The sequence below is a fragment of the Vulpes lagopus genome, chromosome 16 (assembly GCF_018345385.1).
Source record: "Vulpes lagopus strain Blue_001 chromosome 16, ASM1834538v1, whole genome shotgun sequence".
NCBI classification, from domain to species: Eukaryota; Metazoa; Chordata; class Mammalia; order Carnivora; family Canidae; genus Vulpes; species Vulpes lagopus.
This window is the reverse complement of record NC_054839.1, coordinates 39,523,765-39,546,334: the sequence shown is the minus strand read 5'-3', so window position 1 is coordinate 39,546,334 and position 22,570 is coordinate 39,523,765. Positions and strand designations below refer to the sequence as shown.

At 39.6% G+C, this 22,570-nt stretch overlaps 1 protein-coding gene across 4 annotated transcripts in view; it reads right to left on the bottom strand.

Annotated features, from left to right (window-relative positions):
* PCDH9 (protocadherin 9) overlaps positions 1–14,867 on the bottom strand; it is an 885,767-nt gene extending 870,900 nt beyond the window's left edge. For all 4 annotated transcript variants that reach the window (XM_041731044.1, XM_041731046.1, XM_041731045.1 and 1 more), the window contains exons 1-2: positions 14,309–14,867; positions 9,918–13,088 (exon numbers count right to left, since the gene is read on the bottom strand). In XM_041731044.1, the coding sequence (XP_041586978.1) occupies positions 9,918–12,953 (3,036 nt within the window). In that variant the 5' untranslated portion in view covers positions 12,954–13,088; positions 14,309–14,867. The remainder of the gene's footprint in view (positions 1–9,917; positions 13,089–14,308) is intronic.
* Between the last annotated feature and the right edge of the window lie 7,703 nt (positions 14,868–22,570).

Genomic DNA, 22,570 nt, shown 5'->3' with positions numbered 1-22,570 from the left:
AAACATATATAGCCTAAAAATAGTGTTTTACAAGTAAAAGTAGGCCACCACATATAAGGAAGAAATACCAGAGTAAAGGTAGGGTTGTAGCCTGGAAATAAAAGCCATTGGCTTTAGCCATGTGACTTGGGAAAAAAAAAAAAAAAAAGCCCAACATATTTTCTGAATCTCAGTTTCTACATTAGCTGAGAGAGAAGGGAACATTTTCCTTATACGGTTATGGGGATTAAATCAATGCAACTGCTATACACACAGAAAGTACAACGCCAATATCAGCTCCTCTCTCCCGGTTAGGCCAACATTTACTGAATGCCTACTAAGTTCACTCTTAGGCATCATTGTAGATTTGGTCTTGGAAATACAAAGGTAAATAAGATACATCTCTTACTTTAAGGAACTTGCCTACAGCCACCGTAATTATTAAGCTTTAAATTATGATATAGCAGTATTTGACTTCACTGAGTTACCACTTGAGACTGAAGGATCATGAGGAACGAGGACCGTGTTTTGAACAATCCTGAATATACGCCTGGGGTTGCTACTGCATTGGCTAGAGTGGATGCACAGCCTTGCCAATAACAGATGGTCCTACAGGAATAGTTTAAACCCTGAGGAGCGTTGCTTCCAGTATCATCCAGAAGTCAATAACCTTAGCGAAAGCAGAATTTAATTGTCTAAAACAGAGACTTGAGGTGTCAAAATGATTTTGCTTAATTATTACCATGTTTAAAAATCAATCAATGAATTCAACATATTTTGCCGTCACTGCTTGGCAGAAGATTTTGCTGTCAAGACCAAGAATGAGCTCATGTCAAACTAAAATATCCTAAAGACTGTGTCTGTTTTTACTACAACTTAATGTAATTTTGATACTCATTTCAATTCTGCAGCAAAAAGAGAATTTATTTTTATAAAAATTCTAACATCTTTTTTATGTTGGAAATTTGAAGATTAGGAATGCATTGGAACATTAATCCACACAGTTAAATTTAACATTACTTCTTCACCTTGAAAATGGTTATCAGTAAGAAAAACTCAATTTTAAAAATTGCAAAAGAAAAAAAGATCGAGATTTTCTATTTCTAGGAAGAAAGGACACATTGTGGGTGTTTTGATACTTTACGGATGTTCTTGAGCAAAACACACAGACATGCAGAATAGATGTGCAGAAAAAAAATCTGCATCATTTAAAAATCTCTCAAGAAACTTAAGAAAGCAGGTGTATATTAAGTAATATGAATGAATATAATCCACCTAGTGAATGACATGAAGTGGAGCAAAGAAAAGTCGCCAGTGCAGGTGTGTTCACAGCTGACAAACAGAAGGAAGGCTATTGTGATTCTAGGCTTCCAATGTGAAAATTGGTTCAATGACATGAATATATGACACAGGAGGGCATCAACTCACAACTCAGAACTCACTCCATTTTGTCTCCATTTGTCACTTGCACCTTCTACAAAAAGTTTCCTGCAGAATCCTATGTAGCTGTGTATTTGAAAGTCCTCAGCATGCAACTCCTATCACACAGAGGCACAGACTGGTTATATCCTCCGAATCCAAAAGACACCAGTATTTTTTTTTTTCCCAAAGAAAACATCTACTACAGAACTCCTGTCAGCAGAAGACATTTTCTTCCTATAAAAGATATGGTTTCATTTTCTATATCCTTCTGTGTTTCCATTCTTCTCCATATTGAGGTTTGTTTAATGAGGAAAAAACCTCATTCACTGAATTGCGGTTGCTATTGTCTTGCACAAAAAACGTTTTTGTTTTAAAAATCAATCATCTATGATGATTCTCAGCAAGTCCACTGTACCTACTGTGGACTGCACATGGATTATATGCTCTTTCTGGTAGGCAAAAATATAGGATTTGTAAAATCATTTCAAAATATGCATGGCTATTTCCACTGATTTATATCTAACGGGGCCAAAGACATTAAGTATTAAAGAACTGCAAGGCATTCTACTGAGCACTGTCATGAAGGTAAATGTATTGAAATGCACATATGTCTGGAACGAGATGCTGTGCTACGGATACACAGTATTTACAAATGGAGCAAAGACGAATTCTAAAAATACAGCCTGAGAAATGTTTCCATATCAATTCCTAGGAGGATCAAAGCACTCACTTAGTAGCCAGCCCTCTTAATTATGGTAATGCTATAGTTTTATAGATACCTAGGGTTTTAATCTGATTTACATGTAGAGGAGAATCTATGCACACACAATTGAGGGTTTCTTCTCAGGAAGAGTGGAAAGCCAGACCACAGGCATCCAGAGTGCTGAAGGTAAGTGTGGGCAGGCCTGCACTGTCCACTTGGCATCACTAGATTCATCAGAAGGCAAATCTGTCTATTCTAAGGCATGTGTTTGGCATTTTTATTCTTTCAGACACTTCCAATGTTTCTGCATTTGGAAAAAATAGGCAAGACTAATTCCCTAGGCTATAAATCACTCTAATGCGGAGGGGAAATGTGTTAGCTAGTTGTATTACAAAGCCTTTACTTCATATTTAATAGGCACCTGCGATACCGGCATTATACAAAGCTCTCTACTTTGCAAATCTTTAAAACCCCACTTAATTTTCAGCACTGATTTCCTGCAATCTAAGAGCTTATGAAGGGTTCACTGTGTTCATACAGATCTATGCAAAATGTGCCAGAACTTCCCTGTCTGTGATGGCATTCATTTGGAGGTGAATCCCAAATTTCTATCACTGGCATGCTTATTTCCGACCAAAATAAATATTCTTAGAATGAAAGCTGAAGATTAGGAGGACAAAAAAAAGGAGGCAGAGTAACTAGCACTGGGAGAGATATATGCAAATATCAGCTCAATGACAATTCTTCATACCATTTACAATTGAAGCTTAAAGACCCAAATACTCTGCAACCCATTAGTTTCTCAATATCCTGGAAGGGATTAGAGTATTTCTTAATCAACTGCTAACAGACTGAAAAAGGCCAGAGACTGGATATTCGCAGGCAGTGCAACACTAAAAGGCAGAGATGGTCAGATAGACAAGCGATGGGAGAATGTTAAAATACAAGATATTATACAAACATGGCAAACAGACCAAATTTCCATCTCCCTGCAGCCCATATAATTAAAAAATCTATATAAATTAATGAGTGGTGAGGTTGTGGTAGACTCCTTTTAAGAAAAGGTAAGTTAATTGCACTTGTTTTCTCAAGGAATTCCGGAATAATGAGCGTAAAACGCTAGAAAGAATTAATCAAATATGCCTCAAAGACCATGCTTATATCTTCGCCACCCCCAGCAGTACAGGTGGCTCCAAGTCCATCATTTTAAAGTGTTATGTGCTGATGGCGCTGTAATCAATCAGACTGTTAACGATCAGGGGAAATATTTTCACATGCCATTTAAATAATGGATATGTATGTAAAAACACATCCCTAATGAATGACTTCAAGTTTTGAATGCCTTAAAGTCATATTACGGCTTGGAACAGTCTACTAGTTCTGCTACCGTTCTTGTCTATAGGATACAAACTGTCTAGAGGACAAAAATATGAGTGAGAGATTAAATATGGGTTGTTTTCCCAGCTTGTTCCTGCCATCATTCTTCACTGTTAAGGAAGGGTAGTTGTTTTACTTAGGAATTTCCATTTTAATCAATCTTGGCTTAGGGAAAAAGGAATATAAATCAAAACCAAAATGTCAATCATAGTAATATGTCTTTCTTGTTCTATGTTTCTGATGACTGACAGCCCAATAGGTTTGTATCAAACAAAGGTAAAAAGCATGTGTTCCTTTCCAAATGAAATGTTTGACAGATTGAACAGCTATCTGAAATAACTGATGAAATCTTAAATAGCAGAGTCTTTACATGAGAGATCTCCTTTCTACATTCAGATTTTCCTCTGTGATCTGATGCAGATTTGAGGGATCCTAACTATTACAAAGAATTTATCACTTTAGCATCATTAGTTATTGAGCTACTCTGCCTCCAGATACTGAAGACTTCAGAGTAAGCCCCTTGCTGATTTGCATTCTCAAATTCTCACTAACATCTGGCCTGTGATTAGAGTCATAGTTAAAAAACAAAACAAAACAAAACAAAACAAAAAAAAAAACACGCAAACTTCAGGGGCTTGGTATATAAAATCCTGGAAAAGATATTAAACATCAAATCAGCTTTCAAAAAAGCCAAACTTTAAAAATCCATGTCAACTAATTCTTAGTTTCCAACTACCTCGACTATATAAGATATTAACTGGTTCGTTAATATTAGCAGGAGAGAAAAAAATATTAGCAGGAGACTAGTTTGAATAGAGGATCTCCATCAAGAAAACACCACCCTAAATTCAGAGAAAACACCACCCTAAATTCAGAGAACGCTTACCACAGGGATTTTAAGTGAAAGTGGTAAATAATCCATCAAACTCAGTTTTGTTTTGGTCTGTAACAGTATGCAAGCTAAGAGTTCGACTCTGCCAAAGCCAAACTGAGAAAGTACTGAAAAAAGAGAAGGATAGTTGACATGGCCCTCGATCCTATGAACGCTTGATCCGCTACCTCTGGACCAATATGACCACTGTAGTTTTTAGCATGTGGGGGATTTCTGCATTCCTACCCAACCAAAACACAATCAGAAATAAAATCTGAATAACAAAATAAAACTGTGGAAACAGAGCTTCTGAGAAAATAATTTACAGGTCTCATTTTCATACCTCAGTACTGTCATGTAATCTAATAGGAAAAATAATTCAGAGGCCAATTTTGGGGGGCATAGTTTACACAAATCTCATGTATGTCAACATGAAAAATGAAAGTTCAAGAGTCAAACTAATTCACAATTAGTTATAAGGAAATGTGATTTTAGGTTTGAGGTTTTTCATTAAATCCAAATTCTATTTTATTATTTCACATATATTTCAATTTGTGCTATTACGAGAAGAGCATTATAGCTTGACATATTTAGTAAGACTATGCATATACCATAAGAATATAACACATTATTACAAGTACAATACTTGCAAGGTAATTTTAATGATGCTAACGCCTGTTCTGTGACACCATAAGGATGACTCATTTGAAATTAAAGGAACATCAGTTTAGTGTTCCTATATATAGAAATAATTGCAAAATTTAGTAGATAATATTTTAACTACAGAAATTATGTTCTCTATGTTAACACATATTCAGTAATCAGAAGACACATCTATGCTTAATACGATGGCAACTTTTATTTTTACTCTCTTTAAGGTTATTAGCAATGAATACTAAAATACACCTTGAATTTTATAACTTAGCTGTATCAATTTGAAAAAAAAAAAAATCAAAAAAAAAAAATCAAAAAAAAAAAATCAAGTATTTGTCCCACAAACCCAAGAAGAAAGGTGGCCAGTTTGAATAGATGGTCCATCCTCATTTCAAATTCCTGAATCAGTCCAAGGGGTCTGGGTATCCTTTGCCTCATAACTGACTTCATGATCACAGGGCACTTAGCCAAAGGGAAGGAGTAGAAATAAAAATCACAACTGACAGCACTTTAAATATAACTTGCTTTGGGGGGGGGGGCAATTTTTCTCCACATGCCACCTGTGTTCAACTGTCACGATACACTGCAAAATTTAGTAAAGTAACTCCAAGTTTTTTACTAGCCTCACATTAGTTAAGATTTGCTCCCTTCACTTTCAATTGCATTTTTTCACTCTTCTAAATAGCAATTCTATGACTGTCTTGAGCCTTTTACGTGACATAGCATTTTAGTGGCTGTAGTGGGATTACTCAAAAATGAAAAGTAATCATAAATATAGCATAGTATCTCTAAATGATTGGGAATAGAGGCAACTCCCTTTACACAGTACAAGTATATGTATATACTTGAGTATAGCATGCATACACGTTTTCAATGTACAATTCCTTCAATATATACACAGATGTATATAGGAGCCGATACTCTCAATTGAGAACAGTGAAAGTCAGGATGTTTAAACTCTAAAATAAGCATTTCATTTAGAAAATTAAACATGACCGTTTACCCAGAACCAAACTCTAGTACAACTCTCACAGATTGTGTTATTACTGGAAGAAGTTGTCAAATGTAAATAGGTCACTTAAAAACAACAACAACAACAACAACAAACATTTTCATTCATACCCCCACAAAAAACCACACTGGGGCCAAGAAAATTAATTCCCCAAATGCTGTCAACCGGATTGGGAAATAGCAATAAACAGCTTACTGTAAAGCCCCTCCAGCTACAATAAAACAGCTGTCAATAAGTGAGCCGAGAGCTGGACTGTACACAAACAGGTACTCTGGAAATGATCATCTGATAGGGAAGGGAGCTGAGGCTTCTGATTCCAATATGCTGAGGCAGTGGTTCTCAAAGTATGGTCCCTGGGCTAGTAGCATCCACATGGCCTAGGATCTTGTCAGCAGTGTAGATTTTCAGTGCCACTGGGGGTTTAACCCAATGGCGCTGACTCAGAACCTCTGGGAGAGGGGTCCAACAACCCATGTTTTAAGAAACCCTCCACGTGATTCTGAGACACTTTAAAATGTGAAAACTTAACGTCATACATTATAAAAATCATATCCATTAAGAATATATTTCCCTTTTAGTAAAATACACCAATGAGCTTTATCACTGAAAGCCTTACCAGAATTAATTATGTTGTCATCCTCTTAATCCTGTAAGAGTGAACTTTGCTTATTTGTGAATAAATATCAAAATATGATCTTGCTTTTCTTTTTTTTTTTTTTTTTTTTTTAAGGGACATTTCACTCAATCTGTGAATGCTAAGGGTACTTCCAAAAATTCATGTGAAACAACTGGTAGAAAATCCAGTGACAGATTTGCCATATTCGAGGAAAATGAAAGCTTAGTGAAACAAAGTGGATGAGGAGTGCGGTTTACAACGTTCTTTGCGGGGTCACACAAGGCAAAACAGCAGGTGAATAGAAGACAAAATAAGAACCAACGCACTGTAAGCAAACTCATGGTTCAAGAGTCAGACATCATGTTTTCATTGTACAGACAATACAAATTAATGATATTTAAATTTGGTAAAGCTTTACTCAAGAAGAGTCTTACATTTTATTCACACATCACCTAGCACCATTAAGTGAAAAAGTATTCCTCTTAACAGCACTGTGCCCACTCAACTAAAGATCTTCACAGATTATATGTTTATAAATTCCTTTGAAAGCTTTTTTGTTGTAATAAACCCTACTTTTTCAAAATTGTGTAGCTTCGGGAGCACATTTTTGTATAAAAGCCACGAGTGGAAGTGAAGGAGCTAAAAAAAGAATTTTTATTTTAGCTTAACTAGAACATCTTCAGATAACACTCATGTGGTTCAGTTAAAAAAAGAAAACTAAAAGGATAGTATATAATTTGTGTTCCTCATTCATAGAAAATATGCCTCTTTTATACTAAAATTGTACATATTGCTTTCACCACCACTTCTCCTTACTTCCAAAATTCCTTTTCTCTAACATGGCACTTTTTCTTCCTCAGCATGAAAACTTCTGAAAGGTATAAGCAAAGCCATTTCAATAGCTCTTTATCATAATAGTGAATTATAGCTATGTCTGAACATCAAAGTGCCTACAATGGGAACTGCACAGTGACACATGGTCTCAAGGAATGTCTAAAACGCACTTTAGTTCCAGTTAGAGAATTAGTCAGCATCCTATTTTAAAGATTACATCATACAAATACTCTTATGACTAAGCCTCAACAAAATATCTTTTCCATAATTTGCTGAAATGCACTTAACATTTATGTCACTGTACTACATATAGTTTCAACTTTTGCGAAGTCAGAAAAAGTGGGCCTGTACGTCAATGCTAACACACACCACATTTACATGAAAAGAAAGATGATGTCGGAAGAATGTCAGTATATCCTTTCGGAAGACAGATTTCAGATTTTATGTGAAAAGTTTAAATCATGTTCGCTTTTCTTAAGATTCTATGCAAATCAAATCATAAAATATCAGTGTATTGTGAGTGACCTTCACATTAAAGGTAAATTTAAAAAGCCATTTTCTTTCTTTTCATTAACAGCAAATTCATATTTAAATCCACTTAGCTTCATAAATTACTCAACATGATTATCTATTTACCAACTTTTATAAACCTTTACTAAGCTCGGAAATTTCCTAAATTTTAAAACACCATTCTTTCTTGAAAAGCTGAGGAATTTAACATAAAAATACATCTTTCCAACTTCAACTTCTATCGAATAATCTCACATTCTCCTCTAGAGTTTCTATTCAGACTTATTTAAATTCCTTTCATTCTGTGCACTCTAGCTCTAAGTATATGTACTTTTAAAATGCTCTAGGTATCTAATCTTTTACTTTAAAAAATAGAAATTTTAGTCGAGTAATCACAGGCATTATGCTTACTGTTCTGGGAATATCTATGTGATCCACTGTCAAAATTATTTTTATAAGTATCTATTGCCACAAAACCTTAAAGTCACTCCAGAGCAATAAACATTAAGATGGTAGGTAGGAGGGAAATAGAGTTTCAATAAAACATTCTACTTCCCGCCACCCCCCACCCCTCCCAACATAAGAAAGGAAAAACTCTCGAGTTTTCAAATACTAATCAACAACCGTCAAAACTACTCTGCAAATTTATTTTGCTTGACTTGATTTTCTGAAATCTACACGTTCCTTATTTCTAACAAATTCAGATGGGCCATCACCATAGGTGGACTCAATACCAACAACAAGGATAGAACTTGGGTTACGAAATCCTAGAAAGTTGGTGTGGTGAGAGCTAATCGCAAAAGAGCAAGCAAATGAATTTAAATGCTAGTTGCTCCAGAGCAACTATCATTAAATAAAAGGTATCTTTGGTTGTAGTACCAGCTTGATCCTTCCCTCCCCCCCCCCCTTCCTTGCTACTGCGGGATTGGCACCTGGCCAGCACAAGCGACATGATACCCTAGTGCCATCTACAGGCTATTACTGACACTCAAATTTCATGGCAATAGACAAGCACCAGTGAAATAAATTAGACAGCGCTGCATTTAAATCTTTATTAACAAGGAATTATTAGACCTAAGAAAAACTAATTCTGGATTTGGTTGAAATATGAGTTTCTCAGCCTCTTAATCCCTCTTCATATGGCATATTTCACAGTTTAAAATGAGTTATGACAGATCACTTATGCATTACTAAGATGGGAGAATATTTACAATGGATTCATTCTTTTCTATATAAATTGGTTATATCAGGGAGAAAGCATTCCTTCTATTTTTTTTTTCTTGAAAGAGTAATTTGGCCATTATGGACAATTTGCCAACCTTTCTAGTCAATACCCGATTTGCTATATTACAATGAAATCATCTGAAATCAAAGAGAAGGCTTCCTATATGGCTTCGTTGCAATCTATCGACAATCATGTGCTTCACAGCTGATGTACATTTAATAATCTACTATCTTGTTTAGAGACTAAAAAAAAATTAACCCCTTTAGCAACCACAGCTCCAAAATAATTACAGTCAGACCTTCAAACGTCATTTAAAACTTGGGATTTGAAGGTGACTCTTTAGATCAAAAGGTAAGGTGAAAATCTTGAAGCAGTCAATTTGGAAACCCCCGGAGCAGAATTTGGCATATCAGGACAGGTTTTCTTCTTCAGCAAACATTATCTTGGGACATTTTTGGAATTACTTCCTCTTTTCATCTTTTGCCATTTGAAGGAAACTGGGAGGTTAAATAATTCTCAGAACTCAGAAATTTCAAAGCTGTTCTAAAAATTCTTGACTGAGCCCCAGAGGAACAGAAAAGGGGTCAAGTTTTTTTTTCCCTCTTTATAACTAAGCTAAAGTTAGACCAAAACAACAGACACACTGGCACGTTAATACTGGTTGACTGGGCACTTGTATGCAGTACTTATAGACCAGTAAAAGTGCTCGTTTACCTGTCTGGTGTGTAAGGGGCCCTTTGTCTTGAAGCCTCCTTGGGAACTGCACTCTGAGGCACTGAAGTGATCTGAACTAGTGGAAGAGCGTTTGGAAAGGGTGTCACAACCCCCGACAAAGGTGTTGTCCAACGGGAGTTCCTGAATCACATGATGCTTTTTCACAGAAACTGGAGTGTCTGGTTTAAGATGAAAAGCAGGCTGTGGAGAAGCAGATTTGTAGTGCTTGGCCAGGTCAGGGCTGTTAGGCTTGAAGGTTGTTGGAGGGGCCGGGCCCCAGTCAAATCTTCCTATACTTTGCTCCTCCAGCTCAGCCGGGAGGCTTATTGTCCCATTGATAGGTTCGTGAACTGCATCATCAGGTTTGGACTCTTCGATTGTAACAAAGTTCAAAAGGGAGCTCTTGGGAGACTTTCTTTTCTTCCTTTTCTTTTTCTTGTTTTGTTTGTTCTCCTGGTTTGGGGACATCCATTCAGCACCCTGCTTGCTCCTCTGAGCTGCTTTGAACCTTGACGCGTGGCGACAGCGCACCAGGACGGTCACGAAGATCACGACGATGACCACCATGGCGCCTGCGACGATGGCGATCATGATGGTGAGATAGTCCTCATTTTGATAGGGTTGGCTACTGTCCCCTATGTTCCTGTCCAGTGGGGTCTCCATAGTCCTGCGAATCAAGTCATAGATATAGGAGGCATTCCCAGCAGTGTCATTAACGTAAAGAAAAACAAGCACGAGTGTGTGCAAAGACTTAGGGTATCCCAGGTCACTGATGTTGACCACCAGACGGTGCAAGCCCACGTCAGTGGGTGCCGGTTTTTCTTCCAGGGTGATGTTACCTGTTACTGGATCGATCCGAAACAAGCCTTTGTTGTTCCCACTCACAATCGTGTACTTAAGTTCGGCGTTCATCCCAGTGTCGATGTCCACCGCAAAAACTTCTGCCACCACAGAGCCGGGAATGGCTGAGAGGGGCACCAACTTAAAAGAAGTGTTGGAAGGTGGAGAAATGACAACTGGGCTATTGTCATTGACATCCATGACATTGATGGTTACTTTTGCAGTAGAAGAGCGGGGCGGTTGTCCTCCATCAGTGGCCTTGACATCGAAAGTGTAGGAACTCTGCTGCTCTCTATCAAACGAGACATTTGACTTTATGACTCCAGAATAGGGATCCAACACAAAATTATCATTGTCATTCAGAATGGAAAGAGTCACAGCTTTATTCTCTCCAGCATCTGCATCTGTCACTGTGATTACCCCCACAGTACTATACTTTGGCAGATTCTCAGACACAAAAAATTGAAAATGATTATGAGTAAACTTGGGGCTATTGTCATTCTCATCCAGAACAGTAACTATCACAGCCGCTTGGCTTTGGAGGGGAGGGGTCCCATTGTCCCTGGCAGTTACTGTAAAAATGAATCGTTCTTGTTCTTCTCTGTCAAAGACTCTGGAGGCTGTCAAAACTCCTGTCTTTCGGTCCAGATCAAAGAAGGAGGCATTCGGTCCAAGCTGATAAACAATGTCCGCATTTTTCCCACTGTCTTCATCTGTGGCACTAATAGTTGTTAAGTATAACCCACGTCGGTTGTTTTCAGAAACTGACAGCTCAATTACAGGCTGGTTGAAAATTGGTGGGTTGTCATTTTCGTCCTCAAGCTTAACCCTTACCAGGGCAGTCTGATTTAAACTGGGCTTCCCAGAATCAGAGGCGACAATTTTAAAGCTGAATTCTTTGGTGCCCTCATAGTCCAACAAAGAGGAGGTCTCTAACAAATACTGGTTGTCGTATACTGCCTTCAAATGAAATGGGACCTCTCTTTCAATAAAACAGATCACTTTGCCATTCACATCTGTGTCCTTATCTGAAACTGTAATGAGGGCAATCTTTGTATTGACAGGATCTTTCTCAGATAAATACACCGTGCCATTGATGGGACTTATAATGTACCTGAGGTCTATGTTAGGAGGGTTATCATTTACATCAGTGACATTGATGGTAACCGTTGCCCGAGCGGGTGTGGAGCTGCCATCACTAGCCAGCACTGTCACTTTGTGAATGGCCGTCTCCTCTCGATCTAAGGACCTCTGAACTGTAATCAGCCCAGTAGTATTATTTAAAGCAAAGAGTCTTTTGGTTGCAGGGGCGACCTGGGCACCAAAAATGTATCGGATTTCAGCATTACTGCCTATATCTGCGTCAGTGGCGTGGAGCTGAATCACAGAGGTGCCTACAGGAGCATTCTCTGGGATATGCACCTCCACTTGACCCTCTTTAAACACTGGCCTGTTGTCATTTACATCACTTACTGTGACCTGCAGTATGGCCGTGCTGGATTTCTGTGGAGTGCCTCCATCCTCTACTTTGATTTTCATCACATAGGTGTCTTTCTGTTCTCTGTCCAAGTTTTGCTGAACAATCAATTGTGGCCACTTCTCTCCCTCCGGAGTTTCCACGATATCCAGTCCAAAAACACTCTGCCCATTTAACAATTCATAATGCTGTACACCATTGAAGCCTGTGTCAGGATCTGTTGCTGATGGAATTGGAAAGCGGCTGTTGATCAAAGTGTTTTCTGGAATGGAAATATTGATGACAGGAGATGGAAACATGGGGGCATTATCATTGGTATCCTTGACAATTATTTTTATTTTGATCAGCCTGAAGAAATCATTGGGGAGGATCACTACCTCAAGTTCAAAGAAACACTCATTCTCCTCCGCATAAGAGGCTCCAGCACAGAGTTTTTCTCTGTCTATTCTGTTGGAGGTTGTGAAAATTTCCCCAGTGCTACTGGACACTTTCACCAGAGGGGCATCCCCAGCTTTAGAAACCAGTCTGTAGACAAGGCTGGCACTGGTCCCTGTGGCAGCATTGATGTGAGAAATGTTCAGATCCTTTGGTATGTTTCCTATGGGCACATTTTCAGGCAATTCCTCTCTAATAGTGTAAATAAGTTCTTGAGCTATTGCGGAATCCAGCCTTAAACAGGCAATCAGAGCAGCCAACAGGTAAAAATCCCTCAGGTCCATGATAATGTATTTATTTTCTTTTCCTGGATTTTAGGGTTTAAAGGTTTCCACTGAGGAATGATGCACGGACTGCAAGAGGAAGCGTGCATGGACTGGAGGATGCATTACATCTCATCGCTTATTTGGAGACAGCCACTGTCAACACAATCGTATAGACAATATTATTCTTCAGTAAACAAAAACACACAGTCATGAAATATCACAACACATTTTCCACTGCACATTAGTAAACATGGCAGTTTGCTCTGCCACTGTTTGCAAGTTAACTCTGTGGATGAAAACACTAAATACCCACTGCTTGTTGCATTTGCCCAGAGAAAATGAGATTAATCTACTTCTGAATTAAGGACAGCTGCTATTTTTACCTGTATTCACCCACACTGTTTTTCAGGACACTGTTTAATTCAAAACATGCATTCTTGTTCTCTTCTTCCCCTCCCCCTGTCTTACCCGCCTCCTGGCTCCTAATCCACCTCCCTTAGTTTTTTTAGGTACAAGTGAAAAACACTAAGTATTTAGCTATGGTTCCTGCTAATTGCTTTGTCACATGTCAAATGTGATGTTTTCTTCTCTGTTACACTGAGTCATCTCTTCCTTCTAAAAAGACTATCTTTTTTTCTCTGCCCCCAGTTCCTCAACTGCCTTCTAATCCCATCTTACTGGGAAACAAGCATCCGGACATGCTGCTGCAGCATCAGAAGCCAATAGTCACCGGCCACTACATATCCTCATTGCCTAAGAGCACAATACCAAGACTTCAAATCTCCTGCCCAGACCTTGCTCTCATTTCTCCATATTGCCAAATTCTCCCCATTTGGATTAAGAAACACACGAAACTTTTAAAAATGTATAATACAGGATTCCTTATCCTAGATGTGGAAGAGAGTGTTGAGATGTAAGTGAAACGCAGCTAACATTCCCATGTAACAGCACAATATTTTCGACTGAGCGTAAAAGACAGGGGGAAAAAAAAATGCAGTTTCTTAACCCTGATCCCCGGTTATAACATTAGTAACATCTGCCACACGTAAACACTGCAACCCACTGAACGCAGGTAAAAAGGCTTCTGCTTAGATGCTCCCCTAACTGCAATCTAGATGGGTGCAAGCCTCCAGGCAGCCACCTACTTGAGTAGAACTGGTCAGTTCCCAGGCTCTAATCTTATCTGCATTAGGCTGCACGGTAGCTGATGCCCGCGATTAGTTCCAGCAGAGTGATGCAGGTAGGGATGCAGATACAGCCTAGTAGGTGAGCTGTGCCCCAACCGTCTCCCCAATTACGGACGCCCCTCGTCCACACCGAGGACACATCTAGACACAACATTTACAATCGTGCATGCGAAACTTTACACTTACGTTAGTTGCCTCAACCTTTCCCCTTTCCCGGTATGCTGCAGCTAGGAACGACTGGTTCCCACACGTAGAGAGCCATGCATCTGGCAGCACCAGTTTGGGGAGAAATCACAAGCAGCCAAACGTCTCCTCCTCGTACAATGTGCTGCTTCGGGCTGGCAAATTAGCAACTCCGGGGAACACATTCACAGATTCGTCGCTAGTCATTCTCTCCGCATTTCGTCTCCATCACCCACGGGGTCCGCGCTCTCGTGGTGTTGCACACGCACAGACACGCGCACACGCACCACCCAGGGGCACTTCTTCAGCTCTGGGGGATTTTCCACCGCGTCAGGCGTGCCATTTCCCTCCGAGGTCAGGACTGCTGAAGTCTCTGAACTTCTTGCAGGAGACGTCAGAGTTGGGGTGACGCGGTCCCCTGGCTTCTCTCCGGGATGACAGTCGCCTGAAAAATTCCTGGCGGGCGCTGCCTCCCGTGCTCCGGGGTCGAGGCGCTCCGCCGCCGCGCACGCTCGCCCCTCTGCCTGCTCCTCTGCCCCGCTCCGCTCCTCGCCGCTCCTCTCCTCTCCTCTCTGAACTGAATTTCTTGCAGGAACTCTCAATAAGCCCGGAGGGAGGGCGGGACTGCCCGGGCCCGCCCCCGGGCCCTGATTGGCCCGCATCTTGCGGTGCGGGCGGCCGCAGCCCGGCGGCAGGGAGGGGGCGAGGAACAAGGCTCCGACTGTCTCCAGCCTCCCCCCTCCTCCGCGCCCCTCGGCAGCCGCGAAAACCCGGAGAGCCGATCCCGGCCCCGGGAGAGCCGGGCTCCCGGAGGCGCACTGAGCATGCCCAGCAGGGCGGCCCGGAGGGAAGCGCCGGAGCAACCCCGCGAGCCGGGCTGCAGGGGGCGGGGGGCGCTGCTGCCGTGCGCCGCGCGGGGCCGAGACCCGCGGAGCCCGGGGGGCGGCGGCGGGGCGCGGGCGAGGATCCGGGAGCCTCCCGCAGCGGTGGGCGGCCCGGGGGAGGGGTGGGGGCGGGGGCGCGCCGACGCGGGCGCACGTTTCGCACTCGCCTTTGCTCAACCGAGGGACCAAAATGCAAAGAAGGGAGCGAGCCAACCGCAGTGCACAGCGTGCCAGCAGGCCCGCGGTTTGCACCGTCACCCCCCCCCCCACTCCGGGCGGGAGAGCGTCGATCAGACCAGGTGCCCAGAACCGCACCCAGAGGCTTTGCCGGCGGGAGCCCTGGCGAGAAGGGCAGAGAGGGCGGACGGCGAAAGGTCGGCTCGCGGGGTTCGCACCTGCAGCAGGAGCGGAGAGGAAAGGGGTCTGAGCTCGGCCCGGGAGCACGCGGGGGCGCACGCTGCCCGCGGGGAGGGGGACGGAGGGAGGGCGCGCGGGAGCCTCTCGGACTCCCGGGACCAGCCCGCGGCGCCGGGCGCCGGGGTCCCTGCGGGCCTCGCCCCGGGGCTCCCGCCGCCGCGACCCCGAGCCCCTGGGCCGCGCGGCTGCAGCCGAGCCCGCCCGCAGCTCACCCGGCTGCAGACTCGGCTCGCGGAGGCCGGCGCCGTCCCGCGCAGCTGCTCCCCAGGCCGTTAGGACTTCGTCCTTCCCCTTTGCACTTTTGATGCCAACTTTAGCAGGTGTAGCGCTTGCCCTGCCCTGTGCGTTTCTCACCGGTTCTGTAGCAGACCTCGCACGCTTCTCCTTTTCCTAGGAGAGCTGAACCGAACGACTCCAGAAAGGATTCGCCTTATTATTCCCTAAATAGTTGCCCCCCAAAGCACTGTTTTTGGTTGAGCTTTAAAAATTAGTAAACCAGAATAAATAAATAAATTAGTAAACCATGAACATTTGTGTAAGGGGCTGTATACCTACACTGCCAGATCCCTAAGCTGGAGGCATTAGTAACAGTTCACTTGGAACACACAAAAATGTATTTTTGAATGACCTCGAAGGTTGTCTGAGAAGGTCTTAATGCATGATGGAGTCACTTGTTCTAACTTCCACGGAGGATAAAGAGCATTTATTTTAAACCTCCGTGTTCCATATTCTGTACTGGGCTGTAGATGCATTAAGACTCTTCACATAGTTAGGCACCATGATGGCATATTTAGGGAATACATTGTGGTTTTTAGTACAATGGGTGTTTTTTTTTTTTTTTCCCAATAGGAACAACTTATTTTTAGATATTTAAAAGTTAAAAAAAAAACAAACCACTAAGCCTATCAAACTTAGGTATTGTATATAATTCCATTTTTTAACCAACTCATTTAGTATTGCAATTTCCCCTCATCTATGAAAAGCTCCTTTTTATTCAAACTTCTCTGGCGAATATTCACAGTAAAAGTGCCTAAAAGCCCACTGTAAAAGACATCGATCCCTTACACGAAAAATGTAAAACTGGTTTCTTGCAAGCAATAATAGGTTGATTGTTTTTAAATAGTCTACCAACTCTTATAATAGTTTGTAAGATTAGAATACACAAATTTAACTTTAAAAAGGGCTGCTTAAGTATCTAAAAGTAAAAAAAAAAAAAATTACCTGATACAATGTGAAATAAAGGAATTCTTTTCTCTTACCATTGATGATTATTTTGCCATTCACAAAGTCTACAGTTAACACCAGTGCATTGTTCCAATTGTCACCTACTTTATGCTTTGGACTAGTTTAAAATAAATGAACCATCATCCTGATACATTTATAATAAACACAGCAGCACAGCCACTTTCCAGTTCATTTCATAAGGATCATGCTATCTCACATTCTTATTCTAATCATACTGTAGCCATTTCAAAGTTCTGTTGTAATCTCCAACACATAGCTTAGCAATAATTATTTAACCTTATTATCAAGCGTAATTGTTTCTGTTTGCTAAGGGATAGCTTGACTCGTAGTCAGAACCCATTATTATCCTAGGCTCATAGATGAAATCTTAGAACACAGACGAAGGTTAGGAAAGAGAAGAAAATCATCACATGATTAAATCTATGACCATGAGACTCCAATTAATGGAACCCACAGGTCAAAGCCCCCAAAAAGAAGTACCTCTAGGTTCTTTGCAAAGGAAATTGAATACAGAAATAGAGCTGACTTCAGTGCATCCTATTTTGTGTTTATTTAGCATTTCTAAATTATTGAAATTCTTTAACCATACCGGTTTTAGCTCTTAAAGTCAGAACTGAAGCTTATTGTTTGCCCTATTATATTCCAACTTATAAACTATAGAATAAGAACTACGAGTAGATATCTCATTAATATTCCAGGGAAAAAATAACTTGAGGCTTCTGCCCAAAACACTATGTAAAACATGTGCATAATGAGAGCTGCTCACAATCCACCTCTATTTCAAAAGTTATGCCTGCAGAATTATGAATTTGGGAAATAGTAATTTTAGTTTTTGTGAGGGAGTATATTGTTTTACTACATTTTAGTCATTTTTCCCTAGTGCATTTAATAAAATATTAGATTTCCAATTATGACTTCTCTTACGGATCTTTCAATATGTATTCTAGACTTCCAATTAGATCTCTTCAGCCCTTATTCATCTTTGTCAATGAATGTGTTCTACATCCAGGAATTATGATGTTCTCACCTGCGTTGTACCTGATTAGGACTTTAGGAATTATGTCATCTGGACTGTAGTAAAATTGCCTGTAGTGTTCTCTGTGTGTTATGTAAGTCATGGGACACTTGTAAAGCTAAGTCACCTTCAGCCAGCTAACTGAAAACTAAAATGCTATTAAAGATTTATACAGAAACAGATGTCAAGTTACAATTTTTTTATATTTTAAACATTTAATGCTGCTCCGTTTATATATGTTAAATAACAGTTTCCAGGTAATGGCATTTAATAACCTAAATTATGACCTTGTTTAATTGGATTTTCATCTGATTTTCTAGTTATCACCCAGCATTTTAAAATCACATTTCACACGGATTGTAAAAGCTTTTTAAAGAAACGTTTTATATAAGAGTCAGACTGTAGTAATCGGAATGATCAAATGACCTCAAAGATTTCAAGACTATATTTCATCTCCGGTATCCTAGTTGTATATTGTAATCAAAGTTAAAAATTAAGTTTAAAAAATACTTCTATGCCCTATACTTCTAAAGTTGCTTTAATCCAGATATCTTACTCTGTCTAAGGGACATTAATCAATCAATCAGTCACAAGGGCTCTGACGTCACAGCAGGTATTATTGTCCCCATTTCACAAAAGAGGCTAGACTAGTAGTATACTTCCAGAGGAAAACCTGTGAATACTAAAGGTTATTCATATTATCACTGTTTAGAAAATGACAATGCAGAATTTTAACACCACAAAAAAGAAAATTAACACCTTTTAAGGCTGTGCAAACTGGCAATGTGTCTTGAGCTTCTTGAATAATTCTTCTGCTTTACTATTAGCTCTTTCCTTTGTATACTTTTTTTTTTCCTTTTTCTTTCCTTTGAATACTTTTTTTTTTTCTTTTTCTTTAAGGAAAACCCAGTCCATGGTAATCAAATCACAAAGGAAAGCAGGTGACAAGAAGCTTCATTCCGTTTGAATGACTGAACTAAATTTAATCCCAATTTGCTATATTTTATGACTGACAACGATTATAGATGTCAGGTTTGTAGCTCTAACGTTATTACAATATTAACTGACATTTTCCAGTGCTGTTTTTATCACAATTACTGTATAAAGGAAATATTGAATTTTCAAATTTTGTTATTGGTTATTTAAGACTTAAGGTTATGTACAGACATAGCTTTCATAATGAAGGTTTTTCCCTGTCATAGGTGGTACACATGTAATCACTCAGGAAAACATGAAAAGGGGATTTTAAGGTAGTAATAGAAGAATATATGTTCCACTTTAATTTGATCACTTTAAAGTCATGTAAGTTCAAGTGAAATAGAACACACAAAACTTTCTGTTTCCTGTGTATGAGATTTTGGTGGGTAAAAAACAGATTAGAATATCAAGTATGATCTATTCCATTCATACTTATATAAATGTCCGAAGACGCAAAATAACAACACACATTTGGAAGCACCTCTATTTACACTTAAAAATAGAGACAGAAAAATGTTCGAGACAAAAACATGTTTCCAGCACAACAGCATCTGCCCAAGGATAACCGGGAAAATGGTTTTCTTAGATATTAGAACTTTGTCAAGTTAAAATATAGTACATTTTTTCCTTCTTTCAGGACTTTCTCATTAACAGGTTGTTGAAAATAGAAGTTCCTATTACTTGAAACACCATTCTAGAAACTCATTCTATACTCCCCCCAACTTCTTCAAGCCTATAATTTTTTTCCTTTTTAAGGACAAATTCATATGGTATTCTAAGAGCCCGATTTGTTATATAATGTGCACATAAATAGACTTAATATAGGGCAGACTGGATAAGCCTCATTTTTCTCTTATAATCTCCTCTCAGGAACCAAATTCAACCCACAGTCCCCTCTAATTGAATTAGGATGAGTCAGGGAGACTATGCATATTCCATTGACTCCTGCCGCCCTGGCTTAACTCTGTATCATTGATAAGACCCAAGTAATGGATATAAGGATTGCTCAGCCTTTAAAGATACTGGTACGCTTTGACTGGGACTTAAGTCAATACCACTCAGTCTACAAAAATTGTGTATATACACATAATTCTTTAATTTTTTCTTAAATGAAAAACTGACTCTGTAGCATATACTAATACACTCCTTTAAAAGATTCTAAAATGCGCATCATCTTTTCAATCCTATGCCTATGAATTTACTTTGCTCAAGCCATAGAAGATTGGTGAATTTTTAGAAAGGATTAACAGAGCCTCACGGAAACTTCTTGAATGTATAGAATGGAGTTGATCTGCTTTGAAGTAAGCCAGGACACATCATAAGTGACTTATTTTTAAAAATAGTATGTTACAAGACACATTACATGGAATTTTATAAGAAAGCTTAACTAGGGAAATTTTCTTTGGAAAAATATCCTTGTAAAATATAACAAAAAACAATAAATGCCTTACAATATAATTTCAAAAAGATCATAAACATATCACAAAAATATTCATGCAATGTATTGATTTTGGAGAGTAAATAGCGCCATGTTTGAGAGCAATGTCAGTGTATCTATGACCTCACTGCAAACTTATTTGTTAATTTCTGGGAATAACAACTATACCAATAAAGGTGTCTTTAACAGCTATGGTGAAGAAGTGTAATGGGATTATTTTTGAGTAATATTTGTTTCTCACCATGGAACCAGACCGACTTTTTGATATATTACAACAGTTAAGTACATCCTAATGACCAAGGGACACTTCACGTAAATAGCACAATTAAGAAAGTATAAAATGAGAGTTACATGACATTATTAAACTCATATGGGACAAATTTAGTGTCATTAATCTATTCACTAGCTCATTCAAAAATCTATTTAAAAACCTCAACCATACTATGTAAAAAAAAATACCAACTACATTTTTTTCCTACTATACTTTTTAAAGTCTCCTGTATGCTCAGCACAGAAATATTCAATATCTGTATCTCAAGTACAATCCAGCTGAGGCATCCTAGCCTGTGAGTCCTTTCTACTTTCCTAACTCTTCAACACTATCTCTCCTTTATATTTTAGATTTAAAAAATTTTGCTTGTGACATTAATCTTAACAGTTCAAATGCTTAGTAGCAAGTTCTTGATAATATTCATAAATATGCCAGCAATCTAATTGTTTTCAATCTTCAGGTTAGTCCAGAAGGTCTACTGAGTTTATTATTTTAAGCTTAATATTATGCTAAAATTGATTTCATGATTTAAAGAAGAATTAACCTGATTCTGTGTTTCTCAAACTTTAGTATGGATACTAATTACCCATATATCTTGTTAAATTAAAATGCAGGTTCTGATACAGTAGTTTTAGGGTGGGACCTGAAGCTGTGCATTTCTACCAAATTCCCAGGGGATCGTGATGTTGGTGGAAGACCACATCTTAAGGAGCAAGGACCTAGGAGGAGTTTTAAGAAGTGTCATGACCACCAGGAAAAAAAAAAAAAAAAAAAGGCGAAAACATTGGAGAAAGGATTATACTAATCATTTTACCCGACAGTAATTAATTCTGTTACCAAGCATTCTTTTGATGGAAATACTGCTCAGAGACTCGAGGAATTTACACATTACACATGTTAACTTTAGGATTTTTTTCCTCAGAGAGACAGTATCTTAAGCTAAGTTTTAGTTTTACTTTGGACTGGCAGTGAGAAAGAAGCCTATTTGGAGAGCCTGGTACTCTTCAGGGGCAGAACGGGAGGGCTCAGACACTTTCTGAGCAATGTGATAATACCAAGCCATTAATGCATATCGAAGGTATCAAGGAGGTGATAAATGTGTGGACACCTACAGGTCATCTCCAAAGCTCACAGACCTCCTTTTTCAGAAATGTTTTCCCCCATGTTCCATCCACATGGTCCGCAAAACAGCCATCTTCACATGGTTCGGATTCCTTCCACCCTGCCAGAAGTCGACAGATCCAACCAATCTGACAACTCTTGAGTTATGAAGATACTAAATTCAAGACTGACCAGCAAACCTCTTCACTAAAGAAGCTGAGAACAGGGATATTCCACAATATAATCGCTTTGGACTATGTACTCAGGAGGAATTGGAAGCAGTTTTTCATGACATAGGCCAGAAAACCAAAGAAAGGTTGAGAGAGAGAGAGAGAAAAAAAAAGATGATGCACAGAAAGAATCAGAGATGAGGATCCCCTGTGGTAGAGAATTACCTGGTTCCAGTTCATTGTAGGTATTGTCATCCTTACCACTGTGTGAGAGCTACACTTTAGAGTAGCCTTTACGATAGCTATTACTTGCAACCCATAGTCCTCATGTAAGAATTCACCACAGCAACTTAGCAATTTTGCTTGACTCCATTCCTAACTTAGCCATTGAAGGACTAATGAACTGTAGTAACATGACTGGCATTTTATAATTGTAAGAGAGAATACATGAAAAGAACGCGCAAGTTATGTCTGAAGACATTTAGATTATCACAACTAGAGCACAGAAAGAGGAGTTTATGGGAAAGGAAAGAGTTTGTGGGAAGGGTTGCTGCTGTTTGCTACTGATCTCTAGTAGGTGGAGGTCAGGGATGATGTTACATATTCTATAATGTACAGACCAGTTTCCCCCGGCTTCCCTAACCACCCACAACACCACCCCCAAAGAATTAGCTGGCCCAATCTTGCAGTGGTGCCAAAGTTGAGGAAGCCTGTTTTAGAGGAAGAGCATTTGTGTTTTTCATACA